General features: G+C 41.1%; 1 protein-coding gene across 4 annotated transcripts in view; it reads left to right on the plus strand.

Moving 5' to 3' along the window:
• ERBIN (erbb2 interacting protein) overlaps nucleotides 1-18880 on the plus strand; it is a 135945-nt gene that overhangs the window by 71040 nt on the left and 46025 nt on the right. For all 4 annotated transcript variants that reach the window (XM_061619456.1, XM_061619446.1, XM_061619476.1 and 1 more), the window contains 8 exons: nucleotides 993-1071; nucleotides 1207-1296; nucleotides 3079-3135; nucleotides 6527-6590; nucleotides 7328-7402; nucleotides 8332-8476; nucleotides 9153-9225; nucleotides 9588-9717. In XM_061619456.1, the coding sequence (XP_061475440.1) occupies nucleotides 993-1071; nucleotides 1207-1296; nucleotides 3079-3135; nucleotides 6527-6590; nucleotides 7328-7402; nucleotides 8332-8476; nucleotides 9153-9225; nucleotides 9588-9717 (713 nt within the window). The remainder of the gene's footprint in view (nucleotides 1-992; nucleotides 1072-1206; nucleotides 1297-3078; nucleotides 3136-6526; nucleotides 6591-7327; nucleotides 7403-8331; nucleotides 8477-9152; nucleotides 9226-9587; nucleotides 9718-18880) is intronic.

Raw genomic sequence — 18880 nt, forward strand, 5'->3', positions numbered from 1 at the left:
TATTAACACGGGCTCCAACAAAACATAAGCAGTCTAATGCTGCCTCAGAAATTACGTCTGACACTGTGTCCCACTCCTTAAACCTCTTTTCCTTTCTATTTTATTTTGCTTCTGTATTTATTTATCGTACAAATGCATAAACTACTTCACAGCCTGAGGACATCAAAGTGGTGCTGTACAACAAGATAAAAATACAGAAAATACAAATTCTAAAAGCAATTAAACCATTTCTGCTATTTCTGAATAATTGTGCATCTGTAGCAATGGCTTTACTATTTTTGGAAACAGTAAAGCCATTCCTGAAGATGTACAGTTAATATTAATGAAATATCAGACAGCTGAATTCAATGTATAATAATGCAACTGCTATCTCAGAGCATCAGCCATCTCTCACCGAGGAGCTTAAGGTCTCAACATAATATTTCATATTCTAAACTTGAGAATATTTTATTGGAAGTATAGTATCTGAAGAAAATACAGAATGACAAGAAAAGACGTCTGCAATCTTCATAGATTGTGTAAATCAAGAAAATTCACATGATTTTCATGTCGTTCTGTGTTTTTTTCTACTTTGATGTAATTTTGCTTCTGTTAGTCATGGGGAAGCGCAAAGTGTTATAAAAAGGTTTGAAGCTTTGCCTTCTGACCACTGGAAATTTTATTCAGCAGCAACTCTGGCTTCTGAGATTTTACCAGGCATTGCTGCTCACTTTCAATATGTGCAACGCTAGTATGCAGTAAAAATGCTACATATTGCAAAGTAAAAACAAAATGTATGTTGGCTATACTTACATTCTTAAACTGCAAGGTTTTTTTGCTTTTAAGTGAATTAATCTATAGTTTATGCAGTAGCCCTGAAAATCCACTGGCTGTGAAACAGAGGTCATGTAGTCTGTGCAGAGAAGTACTATGATCTCAGAAAATAAGGTTGCAGTTATATTTTATTGCTTTAGTTTTTTTCTGATATGCTTTTGTGCATTCTGCTTTTACAGGCATACAGGAGTTTCCAGAAAATATCAAAAACTGTAAAGTTTTGGCAATTGTTGAGGCCAGTGTAAACCCTATTTCAAAGTAAGTTCTTCTGTTGTGATGAGTTTAACTTGTAGCATGTGTAGGGCAGTGAGTATTTTAGTGAACACCAAGTATATACTGAAATGAAGCATATGATCTTGCATTTCTAATTTTTGTGTGTTTAAATTTGTCTAGGCTTCCAGATGGATTTTCACAGTTGTTAAATCTAACACAGCTATATCTGAATGATGCTTTTCTTGAGTTCTTACCAGCCAATTTTGGCAGGTAAGTTTAAAAATTAGTTTTTGAAAATCAACAGGTTTTTTTAACTATGCAGAACCTAGTATGTCACTGATCAGCAGAAAGCATTTAACCTGGCAACAATGGTCTGTAGTAACACTTTCAGAATATATATAGAAGGAACTAGGATAACTGGTGTTAAGACCCAGTGAAATATGGAATATTTAGGGAAATGTGGAACTTAGTGGACCCAATGAAATATAGAATTCAGTAGAAGGGATGTTGGAAGAATTCCTCAATTCTCTGACCTTTGGCCATACTGGCTGGGGCTGATCAGGTAGTTGTAGTCCAACAACATCTGGAGGGCACCATGTTGTCAACCACAGTTTAAACCTAGTGTAGCTCTGCTGTCATTTCTGTTTTGCATGACCAATTAATAATGCAATATAGGAAGATGGAGTCTTGTCAAAAGGTTTGACAAGAAACGCCCTCAGCAAGGTTCTACTCTCCAAGACCATATCCATGCAAGCCTGTGAGCATATATCTGTGAGATGCTGACTATAAAATGGCGGTAGGGTGATAGTTTGGATGAGCCCTCCTTCTTTCCTCTTTGTCACCTGTTCTTGCTGCTGGGAACTGGAAATTTTTGCAGCCTTTAAAGCTATAGCACCTTAGTCACAGTGTCATGCTAGCGTTCATGGAGTTCTCACTTACCTATTCTTACATAATACACTATGTGGATTAGGTTGCCAGGCTCAGGGCCTGAGAATGATTCTGCATCTTTAAGAGAAGAGAAAATTCAACCAAGTGCAGGTTTTCTTGCAACACTGTAATGGGAAAAACCACAAAGTGAAATTCTCCCTTCCCCCTGCACAACTTTTAAAGATACAGAGGACCTCTTGTTTGCCGGAGCCAGCCTCCAAGAGATCTTCTGTATCTTTAAAAGTTGTGCATGGGGAAGGGAGAATTTCACCTTGTGGTTTTTTCCATGACAGTGTTGCAAGAAAACCTGCACTTGGCTGAATTTTCTTTTCTCTAAAAGATACAGAATCATTCTCAGGCCCTGAGCCTGGCAACCCTAGTGTGGATGGCTGAGCCAGGAGGAAGGCCTGCTCCATTTTCTAATATGTGTCACACTAGTATGCAGTAAAAATACTACATATTGCAAGGAAAAACAAAGGTACAATTATAAAAATTAGAAAACTGACACCAGGAAAACAAAGAAGCTAGAGGATGATAAGAGACATGTTTAACTTGAACAAGATTATAGAAATCTAAAATTAAATATATAAAATTCAGATGTAGAGCAGAGAGGAAAAATGTTTGGAAACTTTACCAGTGGATTAGAAGATGTGACTGCAAATATATTTCATTCATTGGGAGAAATTGGCTAATAATATTACTTGAGCAATTTTCTGCATTGTTTATCTGCGGAATCTCCTTCAGAGGAAGGTTTTGAGAGAGGTTAGAAGCCGCCTCCATTGGAGAGGGTTGTCACAGTATTTTTAGAACAAGTAGTTCCAAAATTTGAATAATATCTGGCTCTGCATACATAAGCTTTTAGAACTGCGATCTTCTACAACAAACAAAAACATCTAGATATTAGAGAAAATACATAAGTGTGTTTTGGCTGTCTGTATTTGAAATATTCCCTTTAATAGGTAGAGATTGTCACAATGAACTGGCTGGGGTTTTTTTTACACAGGTTTTATTTGCAAATTAAATTCTCTTGATATTTAAATTATTGTACTTTACTATATAAGCAAGTTTTATTTTATTTTGTTTACTTTAACATTTTAATGGTAATCTTTTGTTTTTATTTTACAGATTAACTAAACTCCAGATTTTGGAGCTTAGAGAAAACCAGTTAAAAATGTTGCCAAAGTAAGTTATTTGAGTTTATTTTGATGTGAATAATTTGTTTGAAGACATATTGAGATTATAACAAATCAGAATGTGCTAACCAACCTTGAATAATATGCTTTTTATAGAAGCTTTTGTGTGTGTTTCCTTCATGTTTGAAGGATTCTAAACCATCGTTTTTCAGTGATCCCTGTCCTAGGTGAAAAGCTTAACCTATATATTTGATGGCTGTATTGCTTACTCATAAGGTCTTTTTTGTTTTTACAAATTCATTTAGTTTCCAGTCATCAGATTGAAAAGAGCTAAATTATCTTTAATATGGCATTTTAATAAATGCATATAAACACCTTCCTGTTCTGTGGGTTGCTTCATATGTTACAATCTCCTGTAGGCAGATCAATAGTGTGTATAGTTGTAATTTTTGTAGTGCAATGTGAATAGTTTTTACTGTTAGTGAGGCAGCTGCTGTGCTGAACTGCCTAAGGATCTGCATGTAGGAAAATGGGACACATGATGTAGCCATTAATCAGATAGATTTTGGATATAAAATCATGCCTTGTATATAGATGATCACATAAAATTGAATGTTGAACTGAACAGTCAAAAGAGAAACAGCTATTTTGGAAGAGAAATAATCTGGTACTAATAATATTTATACAGATTCCCCTCTGATAATAATACTCAAACTTTTCAACTTAAATTCTTCTGTTTTGTTTTTTTGGGGGGTGATTTTTATTTTTTTTGTCACAGCCTTAAGGCCTTCCTCTTAAGGAAGACATTGAGCATTGCGGTGCTTAACCAAACAATCTCAGGAAATTGAGAAGGCGCTTGATCCCATGTCAGCAGCTGTTTTTGCTAGCAATTGCCAATGGGCACAATAAGAGATGGCTGGTCAAGATGCCCTGCTGGCAATCATTTCACATATGTGTCAGGCACTGCTCAGGGAAATAAGGGTTTGTACTGAGAAGGGGATGGCCTGCCTGCCTCTTTTCCTCCTTTGTTGGGCTACCTCTTCTTTTTTGGTTGGCAACAAAGAGGAAAAGTTTGGGAAAATGTGCTGGTTCCAGGGAATAGAGTGTGCATCCTTAGCTAATATGTATGAAAAACTTCATTAAAGGATATATAGGACTTGAGGAAGTGTTCTCTGGTATGAGCTATGGTAACAATAGATGTGAGATTCTATGCCAGGCAAATGAACCAGTAGATGAAATATGAGCCTTAAAGTTCACACTCCCCCAGAGAGCTGGGTAGAAATCATCACTCTGTTGAACTCTTATCCCTTTGACAGTCTCTTGTTTTAATAGTCCCACTTGGCTATATCTATGCAGCAAGTAAAAAACCACACAAGATACTTTTAGAAATAAAAACAATACATTTAGCACATCTGTGTGGTCTTTGTAAACAAAATGGCTCTAGAGGGGATGCACATAAGATAAATACACTTTGTGGAGCAAGTGTGGTAATAACAGATAAAGTAACTAACATTTAATAACATGTTCAGAGGTGGGCAACGAGGATTATTGGGGAACTAGAAACAAAGCCCTATGAGGAGAGACTGAAAGAACTGGGTATGTTTAGCCTTGAGAAGAGGACTAAAGGGAGATATGAGAGCGCTCTTCAAGTACTTGAAAGGTTGTCACACAGAAGAGGACCAGGATCTCTTCTCGATTGTCCCAGAGTGCAGGACACAGAATAATGGGCTCAAGTTACAGGAAGCCAGATTTCAATTGAACATCAGGAAAAAGTTCCTGTTAGAGTGGTATGACAATGGAACCAATTACCTAGGGAGGTGGTGGGCTCTCCAACACTGGAGGCATTCAAGAGGCAAGTGGACAGGCACCTGTCAGGTATGCTTTAATTTGGATTCCTGCATTGAGCAGGGGGTTGGACCCGATGGCCTTATAGGCCCTTTCCAACGCTATGATTCTATGAATTCCTGTTCTTTAATAATTCAACACTTGTGTTTGCATAAATTTTAAACATGGGGATGTAGCACTCCTCTTAATTTGAGTTGTGCATATTTAATACTGTAATGTAAAATTTTGGTAATGAAAAGGATAATGAGTTCAAAGAATGTCCATGCTCTTTGCTAGATATAATAGCTTGAATGCTTTGAATTCCACTAAAGGGATTCTGCTGATGGGAGGGCAGGGGGAAGTGATTTTTGTCAGTCCCCCAATGCCCCCTGAAAATCTTCTGGAGGGCCCTCCATGACAGTGTGGAAGCTGGCATTGGGGCTTCAGAGGAAAGAAGCAATTAGCAGAACCTGCTGGATCAAGACCCTTCTGCAAATGGAAGAGCAAATCTTGGATCTAAGCCACCATCCTTTTGAACTTGTTTTCAACCATTATAGAACATGCTGACTTGAATGTAACTAATCTATATTAAACAAAAAGATGTTGAATGGTGCCTATTTATTTATTTAGAAGCTGAATTAGAAAATATTTTTTATGGTTTAATACTTTGTTACTGTCCTTAGTTTCCTGATTGACCCAACATTTACAGTGAATCCAGCTGCTGCTATTCTTAAGTGTCTATGCAAAGGCTGCAAATTTAGCAGTAAAATAATTGGTTAATTAGTTTACTGAATCATTTGAGAGTAATTACGGTAACCTTGGTGGGGGGAGAAACTCTCACTGGTGGCAGTTTGTTTTGGGGGGGTGATGGCAACATGCAATACAAAGGCTTGCTGAAGTAGTTAACTGTCATAACTAGTAGTATTATATTTAATTCCTTAGATCACAGGGATATGTTTTATTCTGCAGGCATAGTATATTTAGATTTTCAGAAAGCATTTCACACTGTCCCTCAATGGATACTTGAAGCCATTGAACAAGATAATGGCTTTTTTAAGTGCAACCCTATCCTTGTCTACTCAGAAGTAGGTCTCATTGCTTTCAGTGGGTCATACTCCTAGATGTGTATAGCAATGAAGCCTTAATGACCTATAAACTCACTAAATAAGAGGAGAGTGTAGGATTGTATGTGTGTTAAGTTTTTCCTTTACAATGGAAATGGTTAAAAAGTGGGTTCTGTATCAATACACAGCAGCTTTTTACACAAGTGAAGATACAAGTCCATATATATTTGACATTCACTGCCACAGAGTGATGATGTCTCACGATTTGATAGAACTGAGAGAGGGGATTGTTTTCTGAATGAGTTGAGAGAAAAACTGGTTTGCAATTAAACTGAATGACATTGAACTACAGTTTTTCGTTTGCTTTTAGCTGTAGGATAATTGATATATGACATTGTATACAAATCTGACCCCATCAAGGATGTCTGTTTTTATAGAACTGCCTGACTATCTAATGCCGATTAAAAGATGCATTAGTATAAACACAAGAAGATTGGATGTAACTGGTATCTTTCTTAAACCTAATTCCTTATTAATCCTTTCTCTTTGCAGAACCATGAACAGACTGACTCAGCTGGAGAGACTGGACTTGGGTAGTAATGAATTCACAGAAGTGGTGAGTTCTAGCTAAGTAACATAGCTTTCCTAAAACCTCTTATCCATAAATCTATTTTTAATCAATGTCAAATAGAAAAATCGGCTTAATGCTGAATTATAGAGCAATTGTTGCCTGTATCTTAGTGCTTTAAGTAAAGTATTTTTAAAGTTCACTGATTTAAGTAGCTTTCATTTCCTATCAGTGTGGCATTTCTGTGATAGACAAAAGTATATTTGTATGCATTTAAATTACAAATAAGTAGTATTCTTACTTGATTATAGTATTGCCTTCTGTGCCAATAAATTCTCACAATTTATGCAACTATGACAACATTTTGGTCTAGCTAATTTTGTATGTGTCTAGGCAATGAAATTCATTGTGAAAGACTCTGAAGCTCTGTCTCTTATAGATTATTCAAATTCACATAACAGGTGACAAAACTAAAGCCTGTAGGAAAATGCAGGTAGGGTGTTTGTGTGTGTATATAATATATAGATATATAAAAGAAAATAAATCAGTCAGGAGAAGCTCAAATGGGCAGTATCAAACTTTGAGTGAATGAACTTCCCCTTTCTCTCCTCCCCCTGGCAGCCCCTTGTTTTAACATATTTGCTCCGGAGGGTCTCACAACCATCCAGAACCTGTTCTAGATTGTTCTGCTGGCATAAGGACACTGTTGAATTCACTCAATATATAGTTAGAGTTATAAATGTATGTCTGTAATACTTTTGACGCTTTTGTTTTATTTTTATCAGCCTGAAGTACTTGAACAATTAAGTGGGTTAAAAGAATTTTGGATGGATGGTAACAGATTAACTCTGATTCCAGGGGTATGTATATTTAATTTTTTAAATGTCATGTATTTATTTACTTTAAAGGTCTTACAAACATTTCATCGAAGGGCACAGAGTGCACAGTAGACAGATTACAAAATCTATGTCTCCGTGTTCATTATTTCAGTAAGTCCCTCCATAAGTGTCACGTACACAAGGTGCTTGCTTTTCTTGACCACCCCAGCTTACACGCCATATGAACATATACTAGATGATAGGAAACATATCCATGTCAGCATAACCTTGAGCTGCTTTGATTTAATAGCTTCAGCTTTTCTGCTACAGCAGTTGTCTACACCCGATATAGCTTGTATTTTATCTATTTAGTGCAATTTATGGCAATTGTATGTTTAAATGACATTCAACTAAATGTGTAACTATATCAGTCACTCTTGATTACTTGGAATATTCTGGAGCTCTTCTAATGACTGATTTTTTTTACTCTCAAGAATGTAACTGTTCATATGAAAGTAAGGCAGATGGAGAAAATGTGAACGTATTCCTTCAAATGCTTAACATTCTGAAGCATGCAGATGAATATGTTATGTGATATAAGATGTAATTCCACCCAAAATATATGTATTGGGAGAAAAATTGTGAAACTGAAGATGACGTTGTGTCCATCCTCTTTAGAGGCATAACTTTCACTTAACCTGGATTTGTACAAGGGTAGGCTCATCTAAATCATTGGAATTTTTAAGCAGACACTTAGACTGAAATATCTATAGCTGAACTATATATTCATATTTGGATTTTGTACAGCCAACTATCAATATGTGTATGCTAACTGGGTACTGATACAGATCATGTAATTTTTCCTGATATGTCATACCAAATAGTTAACTATTTTTATCATCGGCAGAGTAAAATATATTCATATTTGAATACATAAGCTTTTTATTTCACCTACACGTCTGTATTTTCAGTTTATGGGCAGTTTAAAGCACTTGACCTACTTCGATGTTTCCAAAAACAACATTGAAACCCTTGAAGAAGGCGTTTCAGGATGTGAAAGTTTACAAGACCTGCTGTTAACTAGTAATTCACTTCAGCAACTGCCAGAGTCTATTGGTTTGTATTGTCTAATATTAACTATAAATATTTCAGAAATCCTAGTAAACCTTGTAGCATCGTGTAGGCCAAAAATAAAAATGAAAACACTTTTTTCATCTTACACAAATTCTTGTGCGTGTTGAGCTGCACTCATACAAGGTCCTTCCACTTAGTTTCAGGTGATTTCTCCCCTGCAGCCCTGTACAACACAGCACATTCTGTTCAGGAGGCCTCCCCCAAACCCTTTTGAAAGGCTTTTGGGGGGGCTGCACAGTGTGAGGAGAGGAGGAAAAAGATAAGATGCATGACTTAATAACTGTGTGTACTAAAGTGGCCCTGTGTAAAATTAAAGAAGCTGAACTATTTTCTGAGACATTGGTATTGCTTTCCTTTGAAAGGCCTTGGTCTTTACCTTGAAGAGGCAAATTAGAGGAGCCAGTTGCCAGCTTTTTTGCAGGCTGTGTTCCACAAATATGAGCCACAATGTAAGTTAGAAACTAGCCACTGACACTCCCAAATATAGCAGAAACATGCTCCTTTTGCCTGCCTTTCTTTTGCTACATGCCTGGGGTAGGACAGGTAGAATGAATATACTGTATCTTTTTCGTGCCTATGCCCCTGTATCTCCTGCTACAAAGCAGTAGTGTCTGTCCTCTATGAACACTATTTTAATAAGGTTTTTATTTTGTAACAGGCTCCCTGAAGAAATTAACAATTCTTAAAATCGATGAAAATCAGCTAATGTATTTGCCAGACTCTATAGGAGGGTAGGTATTTCTGCAGGAAGAAGGGCTAATACTCTGTTTTGTTTGTTAATGATTTCTTGTTAGGTTACAATCCTATTAGCTACATATCAAATTTAGTAGATACTGCATTTTTAGTTGTATTATTTTATGGTTCATACTCCAGCATATCCATAGGACTTAGATTATTTTGGAAGTGCTACAGTTATTCATTGGATAATGAGCTTTGGACCACATTTAAAAGAGGTGAACTTCAGCCAAACATTCAGGACTTACTGTTTAGCATTTAGATTAAAACTGATAGGTTCATTTTTATTTTCCTTACTTGACTTTAAAATGATAGTCAAATAAAACAAGACTTTTTTTAAAAAAATCTACCTTTTCAGGTTAACATCCGTTGAAGAACTGGACTGTAGTTTCAATGAGATTGAAGCTTTGCCTTCATCTATAGGACAGCTCTCTAATATAAGGACTTTTGCTGCGGATCATAACTTTTTAACACAATTGCCACCAGAGGTAAGTTATTTTCATGAATTTTGTTATATTATAGATGTTTAGGTTTGTAAACAAGAGTAGATCTGCATGAATTTTTAGTATGCCTTTATATCTATGCATTTTAAGCAACTTAAAACCAGTTGCTGAAATCTCATGATGCAGGCTTAGTTGGCAGAATAAATTCCTGAAGTGCCAGTTCATAATCATGCAGATGAAGGGATTTATAAGATGGGGACTTGTAAGGCATGAGGCCACTCACCTGCCAAATTTGCCATTAAAACACATTCATCTCATAAATAAGAAATGGTTCACTTGGGGATGGCAGCTATTTGTAATAGAAAGCAAACTCTCAGTGTATCCTGGGGTGAATCCAGCTTCATAACTGACATAATGGTGCATGCATGTTAGCAAACCAAAGTTAGTTCAGCCATCAGTCTTGCCCCTTAATATATGCTTCAGGTGGATTTGCTTGCCTCTTTTTTTAAAAAAAAGTGCGTGCATGAACTTTCTTGTGTTTGATCTGTTAATTCAGGACAGGGAGAGAACCATGTATGTCACCTTGAGCTCGTTGAAGGAAAGGTGGGAAATAAATAGTTTTGGGCATTGGGTGGGATAGGTGAGTGTTCCTTAGTGATAACAAGCTAAGCCTGCCAAATCAGCACTGTGTGCAGCTGGTTTCTTCTGTAAACTTGTAGAATCATTTTTGTCCAGAGCTTGACTGTGAGGAGAGGAGTAGCTACATTTGAAACTAATGGAATGGATATAAAACTTGTCAAATCCAAACTAAAAGTTGAAATTAATTTTTTTCAGGTGACCTTCCCTAGGCAGTACATTTTTTTTCTAATCAGGAGAAGGGTCATAGCTCATTCATAGAGCACATGCTTTGCATGCAAAAAGTCCCAGGTTCAGTCCTTGGCTGTGAAATCCCCTCTCTGAAATCCTAGTAAGCTGTTGCCAGTCAGAGTAGACAATAATGAGCTTGATGAACAAATGATATGGCTTGGTATAAGACAGGATCTTATGTCCCTAACTATTTTTGGCTGTTGGGGAAAAAAAAGTTTCAGATATTTATACAACATATTTATGCAACATGTGAAATTAACATGGTACATGTTTTAGTCTTGTTTACTAAACAAGTCAAGCATGTAAAATCAGAGTTCTGTTGACTTAGGGATAAGTTATGTAATTCAATTTTTTGTGGAAAGCCACATCACGGCTTCCAGCTTAGTGCCACTACTCTATACATGTATCTTTCTACGTGTTGATATATCTCTGGAATAGTGTTGTTTATGGTCTTGGGAGTCAAAAAATGAAACATTATATATAGCCTGGTGGCTTTCAGCTAGATCACTGTTCAGATACCTCTTTCACCTGCCTAAATTGTATTCTCCTGTGCATGGTGTGGTGTAGTGGTTAAGGTGTTAGACTATGACCTGGGAGACCAGGGTTTGAATCCCCATATAGCCATGAAGTTCACTGGGTGACCTTGGGCCAGTCACTGCCCCTCAGCCTCATGAAAACCCTATTCATAGGGTCGCCATAAGTCGGAATCGACTTGAAGGCAGTACATTGATTGTACATGGAAAGATGATATCAGGTGGGTAAGTAGCTCCACCTAGCGGTTGAAGGCAGAAGAGCACTGTTGATTTTTGCAGGAACTTCCTGTTCTGTGTAGCTCCCAGCTCAGTTCTCTTCTGCCTTCACACACAACAGTTGATCACTCTCTCTGCTCTGTGTTCAGGCCTGTATATTTGTCTTTTGTATTTGTCTTATATCCTTTCTATTTCCTCCTCTGGCTTTACCCCCCCCCCCCCGTTTTTTAAAAAATCCCACTCTTTTTTCCTCCCCTGGAGCTCTTCCGTGGCATGAGGAAAACCAAGAAAGGGATTTCTCTTCCTTGACCACCAGAACTGTTCAGGGGTGGGAAGTTGTAAGGGACGTTCTACGGGAGGACTTAACGCCCCCTCCCCTTCACCTGGACTAGCTCGTTACCGCCACTCTCAGCTGTACGACCCCCCGCCAATCTCATTATCAGTGGAGACGGAATCAGGCGGCAACGTTTGAGGCACCAACATTCCTTTCCCGCCTTGCATCAGCAGCACTCTGTGCAATCCCCAGGAGGAGTCCTCTTTCACCCTCCTAAGCCAGCGGCGCAGCCTCGCCTTAACAGCTGCAACAAGATGCACCAGCCTCCCGCCACCGAAGCATCAGCGGGAATGTAGATGCCGGATAACCCCCAGCCCCCCTAAGACCCGCTGTGTGGTTGCACCATGAGGAAAGCAACCCGCAGATCTGACAGGCCGGAAAAGAGGCCCAAGCCGGTCCCGCCCAAACTAGGAGCAGTGCCACCACCATTACCCAGACAGGCTTCATGGCCTTCCTTTGGGCCGAACGTCCAGATGGAGACAGCTATGGCCCGCCCTTCTTCTGACAGGCTGGAGGTGGCTGAGGCAATGAACATAGCGGGCAGGGTGGCCTCAGATGGCGCAGTGCCCATGATGGACAGGCAGACCGGCCAGACCAGGCGAGGGGAGAGACACACAGCACTGCTTTCAGGACTCGAAGAGACCAAGAGTCACTGTCTGAGGAAGACGGCATACAAGCTCACCCTGGCTTGGATTCAGTTTTTTCTACCAGATCCTCTCTGCCTCTCTAGACCATCCACGTTACAGAAGGGGAAGTGTTCCACCCCCCCTTCTCCCTCCACTCACCAATTACAAGGAGAGGCATTTCACCCCTGTTGTGCACACTCTCAGCCTATTCAGCTACATTTCTTGGATCACATGCTTCAACAGTTGAAGGATCAGCTCAGGGCTTCCCTGTTAGCGGATTTGACCAGGGATCTCTCAGGCACAGGTTCCTCCATTCAGCACCTCCCTAGTGGCACGCAGGGAACGCAGGCAACACAGAGTTCTTCCTCAACGATCCCATCATCTTCCAACCTGGACTGGAGAGTCAGAATCGGAAGAGATTTCAAGCAGCAGAATTTTCCAAGGACCCCATTTCCTCTCCCTCTTATGCAAGGCAATGGAGGCCCTCAACTTACACTCCCCTGATGACCCTCCAGTTCTATCAACGTCCAGGATTCTGACTGTGTATGCAGACCCAAAACCTAAATCCAGGGTGCTCAAGCTCCCTGCACTACTACCTAAAGTGACCAAATCTGAGTTCGATGTTTTTTTACAGTTCAAGAAGGTGTCAACAGGTAACAAGCTCTATACACTGGAACAACAGATCATGGACCAGCTGAAAGTCCTGCTAGTAGAAGCGTCCATAGTTAATCTTCTAAATCTATCTTTGAGTCCTAAAGACTCAGATGCGTACCTTAAGGATGCGACTGAACACAAATTGGACCAAGGCCTCAGAAGGGTACATGAGGCTAGTGCGCTGTCCATCAGAGCAGTAGCAGCATCTTCTGTCTTTGCAAGGGCTTCTCTCTTATGGCTATAGGACCTTCTGGATGGCCCACAACAGGACCCTGCCAGAGCACGCAAATCGTTGTTAAAAGTCTCCCGGGCAGTAACCTTCATGGCAGATGCATCCATGGATGCCATGCAATTTGCAACTAGGTTGTTAGAAGCGGGCATCTTCACTTGTAGAACCCTGTGGCTTCGTCACTGGGAACCAGATGCCACGGCTTGCTCTAATCTGGCTTCAGAGCCCTATGTGGGAGGCAAGTTATTTGGTGACAAAGCACTAGCAGGTGTCTTGGAATCCAAGGACAAGAATAAATCTATGCCCTCCTCCAGGAAAAGAGAGAGGACAGAAGGCTATTTCAAAGAGCCTTCCACCCATATTCACAACCACAGTCCTTTCGGAATTCTAGGACATCAGGACGAGCTAGAGACACATGCACCAATCGCCCCTTCTGGTACAGACAACATCTGCAGGCAAAAGGCCAACCATACATTCCCAATAGACCGAGGTTTAGAATCCAGGCAAGAGGGAACAAACATCAATTCTGACACCAGCACCCCTCCGGTGGGAGGACGCCTCCAACACTTTGCTCAGCGATGGAGGAACATGTCATCGGACCAATGGGTTTTACGCACTCTCAGAAACAGCCTGAAGCTGGAATTTACATCCCTCCCTCCTACAAGATTTGTCCCATCCTCTGTCTCGTGGACTCAAGACAAAAGGGTAAGAACCCTGCAAGCGATTTCCTGTCTGCTCCAAATGTTAGTAATAGAGCCAGTCCCCGCAGGGGAGAGATTTTTGTGCAATTACTCAATTTTCTTTACTGTTGCGAAAAAAGTTGGGTCATTCAGGGCCATACTTGACATCAAGAACCTGAACAAATACATTCAAGACCACAATGGAAACCTTGCTTTCAAGGAGGTGCTGAAAAAAGGGCACTTCCTCTCCTCAATTGACTTGAAGGAAGCCTACCTACACGTCCCCATCTCCCCCCCCCACAGATGCTCTCCCCCCCCCCACAGATGCTATCTCAGGTTCGCGGTGGGGAACAACCATTTTCAGTACAGGGCCATGCCCTTTGGCCTGTCTTCTGCCCCCAGGGTATTCAAGAAGATCATGGTTACCCTGGTAGCCCACCTCAGGACGCAAGGAGTCTACATATTTCCTTACCTGGATGACTTCCTCATTCGGTCCCCATCGCTAAGCAAGGCCTGGGAGGATGTGCACATTACCTTAGCCTTCTTGAAGGACCACAGCTTCCTAATCAACCAGAACAAAAGCCAGTTAGTTCCTTCTTGTCACATTGTACATCTGGGGGCTGCTATAGACTCACAACAGGGGACAATACAGCTGGCACAGGACAGAATCAACAAAATACAAGCTGCGACATCCCACCTTATGACTTCCACACCAGTAGATCTCATGAACCTAGCTCAGTGCTCAGGTTAATGGTGACAGCCTTCCAAATGACGCCTTGAGCACGTCATCACTCTTGCTCCCTGCAGTGGGTGTTATTGTCGTTCCAGAACAAGATAGCAGCCAGGCAGCATCAGAAAGTAGTATTGCCACCTGCAGTTCGTCAGTCTCTACTGTGGTGGGCACACGAACCCAATCTTCTCAAGGGAGTACCATTCCACAATACCCCACATATAGTCATCACGTTGGATGCCAGCCTATCAGGCTGGGGCGCCATCTGCAAGGGTCAGATGGTGCAAGGAACATGGTCACAGGAGGAAGCCAGCCTTCCAGTCAATCTACTGGAACTTCGGGTGATCCGCCTGGCACTGACACACGTCACACACACAGTAAGGTTGGGGGCGGTGCTTGTCAGGACAGACAGCGTGTCCGCCAAATCTCATTTGAACCATCGGGGGCACGCGCTCTCCCCTTCTCCAGAGAGAAGCCTCATTCATTTTTCAGTGGGCGGAAGAACATCTGGAGCCGCTCACGGCAGAATACCTCAGAGGGGAGGACAACAGTCAAGCAGACTGGTTGAGTCAGGAGAAGGTACATCAAGGGGAATGGGAGTTACATCCTCTGGCCTTTCAGGCAATACTGACACGATTTAGCATGATCAAAGTAGACCTTTTCACCTCCAGCCTCAACCACCAGGTGAAGAGATTCTTCACCAGGTACGAGACGCCGGGGGCAGAGGGAATAGATGCTCTTGCAGCCCAATGGCCTCCAGGCCAACTATATTCCTTTCTACCTCTCCTGATCATTCCCAAAGTGCTCCAGAAAATTCGAGCCGCATGGGCAACGGTTCTGCTGGTGGCTCCTTGGTGGTCAAGGAGACTTTGGTTTCTGGAACTCATCGACCTATCGGTCGGTTCCCTGTGGAGAATTCCTCTCAGGGAAGATCTGTTATCACAGGGATGTTTTCTCCATCCGGATCCTGGCAGGCTGGCTCTTCATGTGTGGAGATTGAATGGCAACATCTCTTAAAGAAAGGCATTCCGAGGCAAGTTGTAAAGACAATGATGGCCTCCAGGTGTCCTTCTACCGTTTGAATATATGAGGCCACATGGAAAGCCTTGTTTTGGTTGCACAAACAAGGCGTAAATCCAAGTAAGGCAGGTATTAAAGAGATCCTCTCATTCCTACAGCAGGGCTTAACTATGGGACTCAGGCTAAACACTTTGAGATGTCAGGCTTCAACTTTGTCATCAATCCTATCTAAGTTTCCTGAAAAGCCACTGGTTCACACCCATTCCTGAGGCATTTCCTTTGGGGGGCAATGTTATCGGCACCACCTACGGTCCATCTTTACCCAACTTGGGACCTACACAAGGTCTTAATGGCCCTACAGAAATCTCCCTTCGAGCCATTAAGTCAAGTTCCCCTCCATTTACTATCCTGTAAAGTCCTGTTCCTTGTGGCCGTTACTTTGGCCGGTCATGTGTCTGAGCTGAATGCCCTGTCTGTAGATAAGAACTTCTGTGTTTTTCATAAAGATAGGGTAGTACTTTGTACTGTACCTTCCTTTCATCCTAAGGTTCTATCTACCTTTCGCTGTCAACAAGAGTTAGTGCTCCCTTCCTTCTGCCCTAACCCTGTGCACCCCACAGAAAAGTGTGGCACTCACTGGACGTGAGAAGAGCCTTAAATGTATATATATCCAAAACTAAGCCCTTTCGCAAGACAGTTTATTTGTCTCATTTCATCCAGCTTCAATAGGAAACAAGGTTTCAACCTCCACCCTTGCTAGGTAGATCAGGGCATGTATTACCTTGGCATATGCTTCACTGCGACTGGCGCGACCAGCCAGGATAGTGGCTCATTCCACTAGAGCAGCAGCCACAACGGCAGCGTTCTCGAGAAATGCTTCACTTAAGGAGATATGTAAAGTGGCCACATGGGCCACTCCCAATACATTTATTAGACACTACAAGATCAATACCTATGCATCTGCAGAAGCAGCCTTTGGGAGGAGAGTGCTACAGCATGTCCTCTCCAACTGTCAGTGAATTCAGCCCAGCAATATCCCCACCCTACATGGGTCAGCTTTGGTATGTCCTCCCTGGTATAGTATTTCCATGCACAGGAGAAGAGACTTTTGGTCTTACCGTGAAAACGGTCTTCTCTGTGCATGTCAAAGACAATATCAGGGCCACTTCCTAGGAGAGTTGGGCTGCAATAATTGATACCTGGTAGGCTTCTTGCAGAGAGTGTATGAGCGCTGTTGCTTGACTTTTCATGTCGTACTTCCTGTCAGTGCTCTCAATACTAGTTAGCTTGTCATCAAGAACTGAGCTGGGAGCTACATAGAACAGGAATTTCCTGCAAAAATGAACAGTGCTCTTCTGCCTTCAACTGCTAGGTGGAGCTACTTACCCACCTGATATCATATTTGACATGCACAGAGAAGACCGTTTTCATGGTAAGACCAAAAGTCTCTTCTCTCACATCTCCTTCATCACTGATTTTAACCACAATTTATACTAACCTAGGCTAAACCAAATGGAGCACAGTTATCTAGATTCTAACTCACTGTTTTTCAACCTTGGGCCCCCAGATGTTATTGGACTACAACTCCCATCAACCCCAGCCAGTTCAGCCAATTGCCAAGAATCATGGGACTTGTAGTCCAATATAATCTGGGGACCCAAGGTTGAAGAACAGTGAGCTAGAATCTAGAAGACAATCAGTGATGGAGAATACAATTTTGGCAGGTAACAGAGGTGTCTGGATTTTTCACCACTGTATCTCTTTGAAGAAGGCAACTGCCAAGTATTTTTTACCACCCTGGTCATAGTCCTTGCTTTGACTGTGGTCTTCCTCTCCGCCAAAAAGAAAATAAGAAACAGTCAATGTGTGGCTAAATTTGGGGGAGGTGATCGCTATACCTCCCTGTCTTTAAAATGGAGCTGACAGATTACTTTTTTTTTACTGTACTGATTTAGAGACCCCCACAGATCACTTATGCTAGGCCGAAGTCCTTTAAATTGCTTAAATTGTTCTTAAATATATTGAGTTTTCATAATAAATTTATGATTCAGACTAAACTTGAATATCACAAAAAGCTATAGAGACAGCTATCAGTAGGCACAATACGTCAAAATTGTTAAAATATGTTAGTGGATTCCATCACATTACTTTCTTGTACAGAACAAATTGCAATAGACAATTTGCATTGGAATAAAGAGAAGGAAGTTACCAGTGACTAGACAAGACTGTCATGCAGTTTTCTGAAATACATTAAGTTAATAAATCATAACTTGAATCTGAATTTGTAGAAGTGTGTGCCACAATGGTACAATACTTGCATATTTTTCAGTTCAGCTATACCAAGAATAGATGATTGCTTTCTTTGCTGTGTATTTGCATGTCACTGAAAGAGGTTAGTGTTGAGTAATTTGCATGACAGCATTCCAGTTTAGGAGATGTAGGGTGTACTTTGATTTTTCCACTTACTTCCTGATACTCATGCCACAGTAAATGCCACAAGGTTCATGGTGATTTTCCAGCAATAGACTAACATGGTTACCTCTCTGAAAATCAGATCCATGGGTTCGGTTCCATGGACTTATAGAAGCCTTAAAGAGTTGAGCCTATTACAGCCTTTGAGAGTGGGTGCAAGCTGCCATGAAAACAGTAGATTTTGCCTGCATTCTTTAGGCCTGTGTCCTCAACACAACAATGCCTGTGAAAATCTCTGTACCCCTCCCGCCCTGCTGCCTCTTTGGCCAGGAATTAACATCTCCCCTTTGGAAGTGAAAAGGGAGCAATCTCTGCCTGGAAAACTATAAAGAACTAGAGAGAAAGCAAGAGGAGTTTTGCTCCTTCCCATTTGCTCTTTCAACTTGCTAGTTTTCCAGACTGGCATCTGAGGTTTTCAGAAAAAGCAGAGTGACTGGGAGGGAAGGGTGTTTTGAAAGAGAAAAAAGAGGAAAGGATAAGAAGCAGGGACCTGAGAAGAGAAGGAAAGGAACTATGGGTGGTATTCAGTGCTAGCCCTATTCGGAGTAAACCCATTGAAGTTAATGGACATGACTAATTTGGTCCACTTAATTGAATGCAACCCTGTGTGTTTATTCATTCTTTCCTCCTTTCTGTGGTTTGGAAGGCAGTTATTTTGTGGGAGAGATCCCTTCTCAGAGTGGTGTGTGTGTGTGTGGATCTGTGTTTATTTTAGGTGTTCTCAGTTCTCTCTAGAAGTCTGATATTCTTTGTTCCCACCTTCTCATCGCAGGGAGTGTCTGTGTGTCTGTGTTGGTTTCCCCACTCATCTTCTGTGGGGGTCTTGCTCATGTCTCCCTCATTTCTG

This window comes from Rhineura floridana, chromosome 1, assembly GCF_030035675.1.
Source record: "Rhineura floridana isolate rRhiFlo1 chromosome 1, rRhiFlo1.hap2, whole genome shotgun sequence".
NCBI lineage: Eukaryota > Metazoa > Chordata > Lepidosauria > Squamata > Rhineuridae > Rhineura > Rhineura floridana.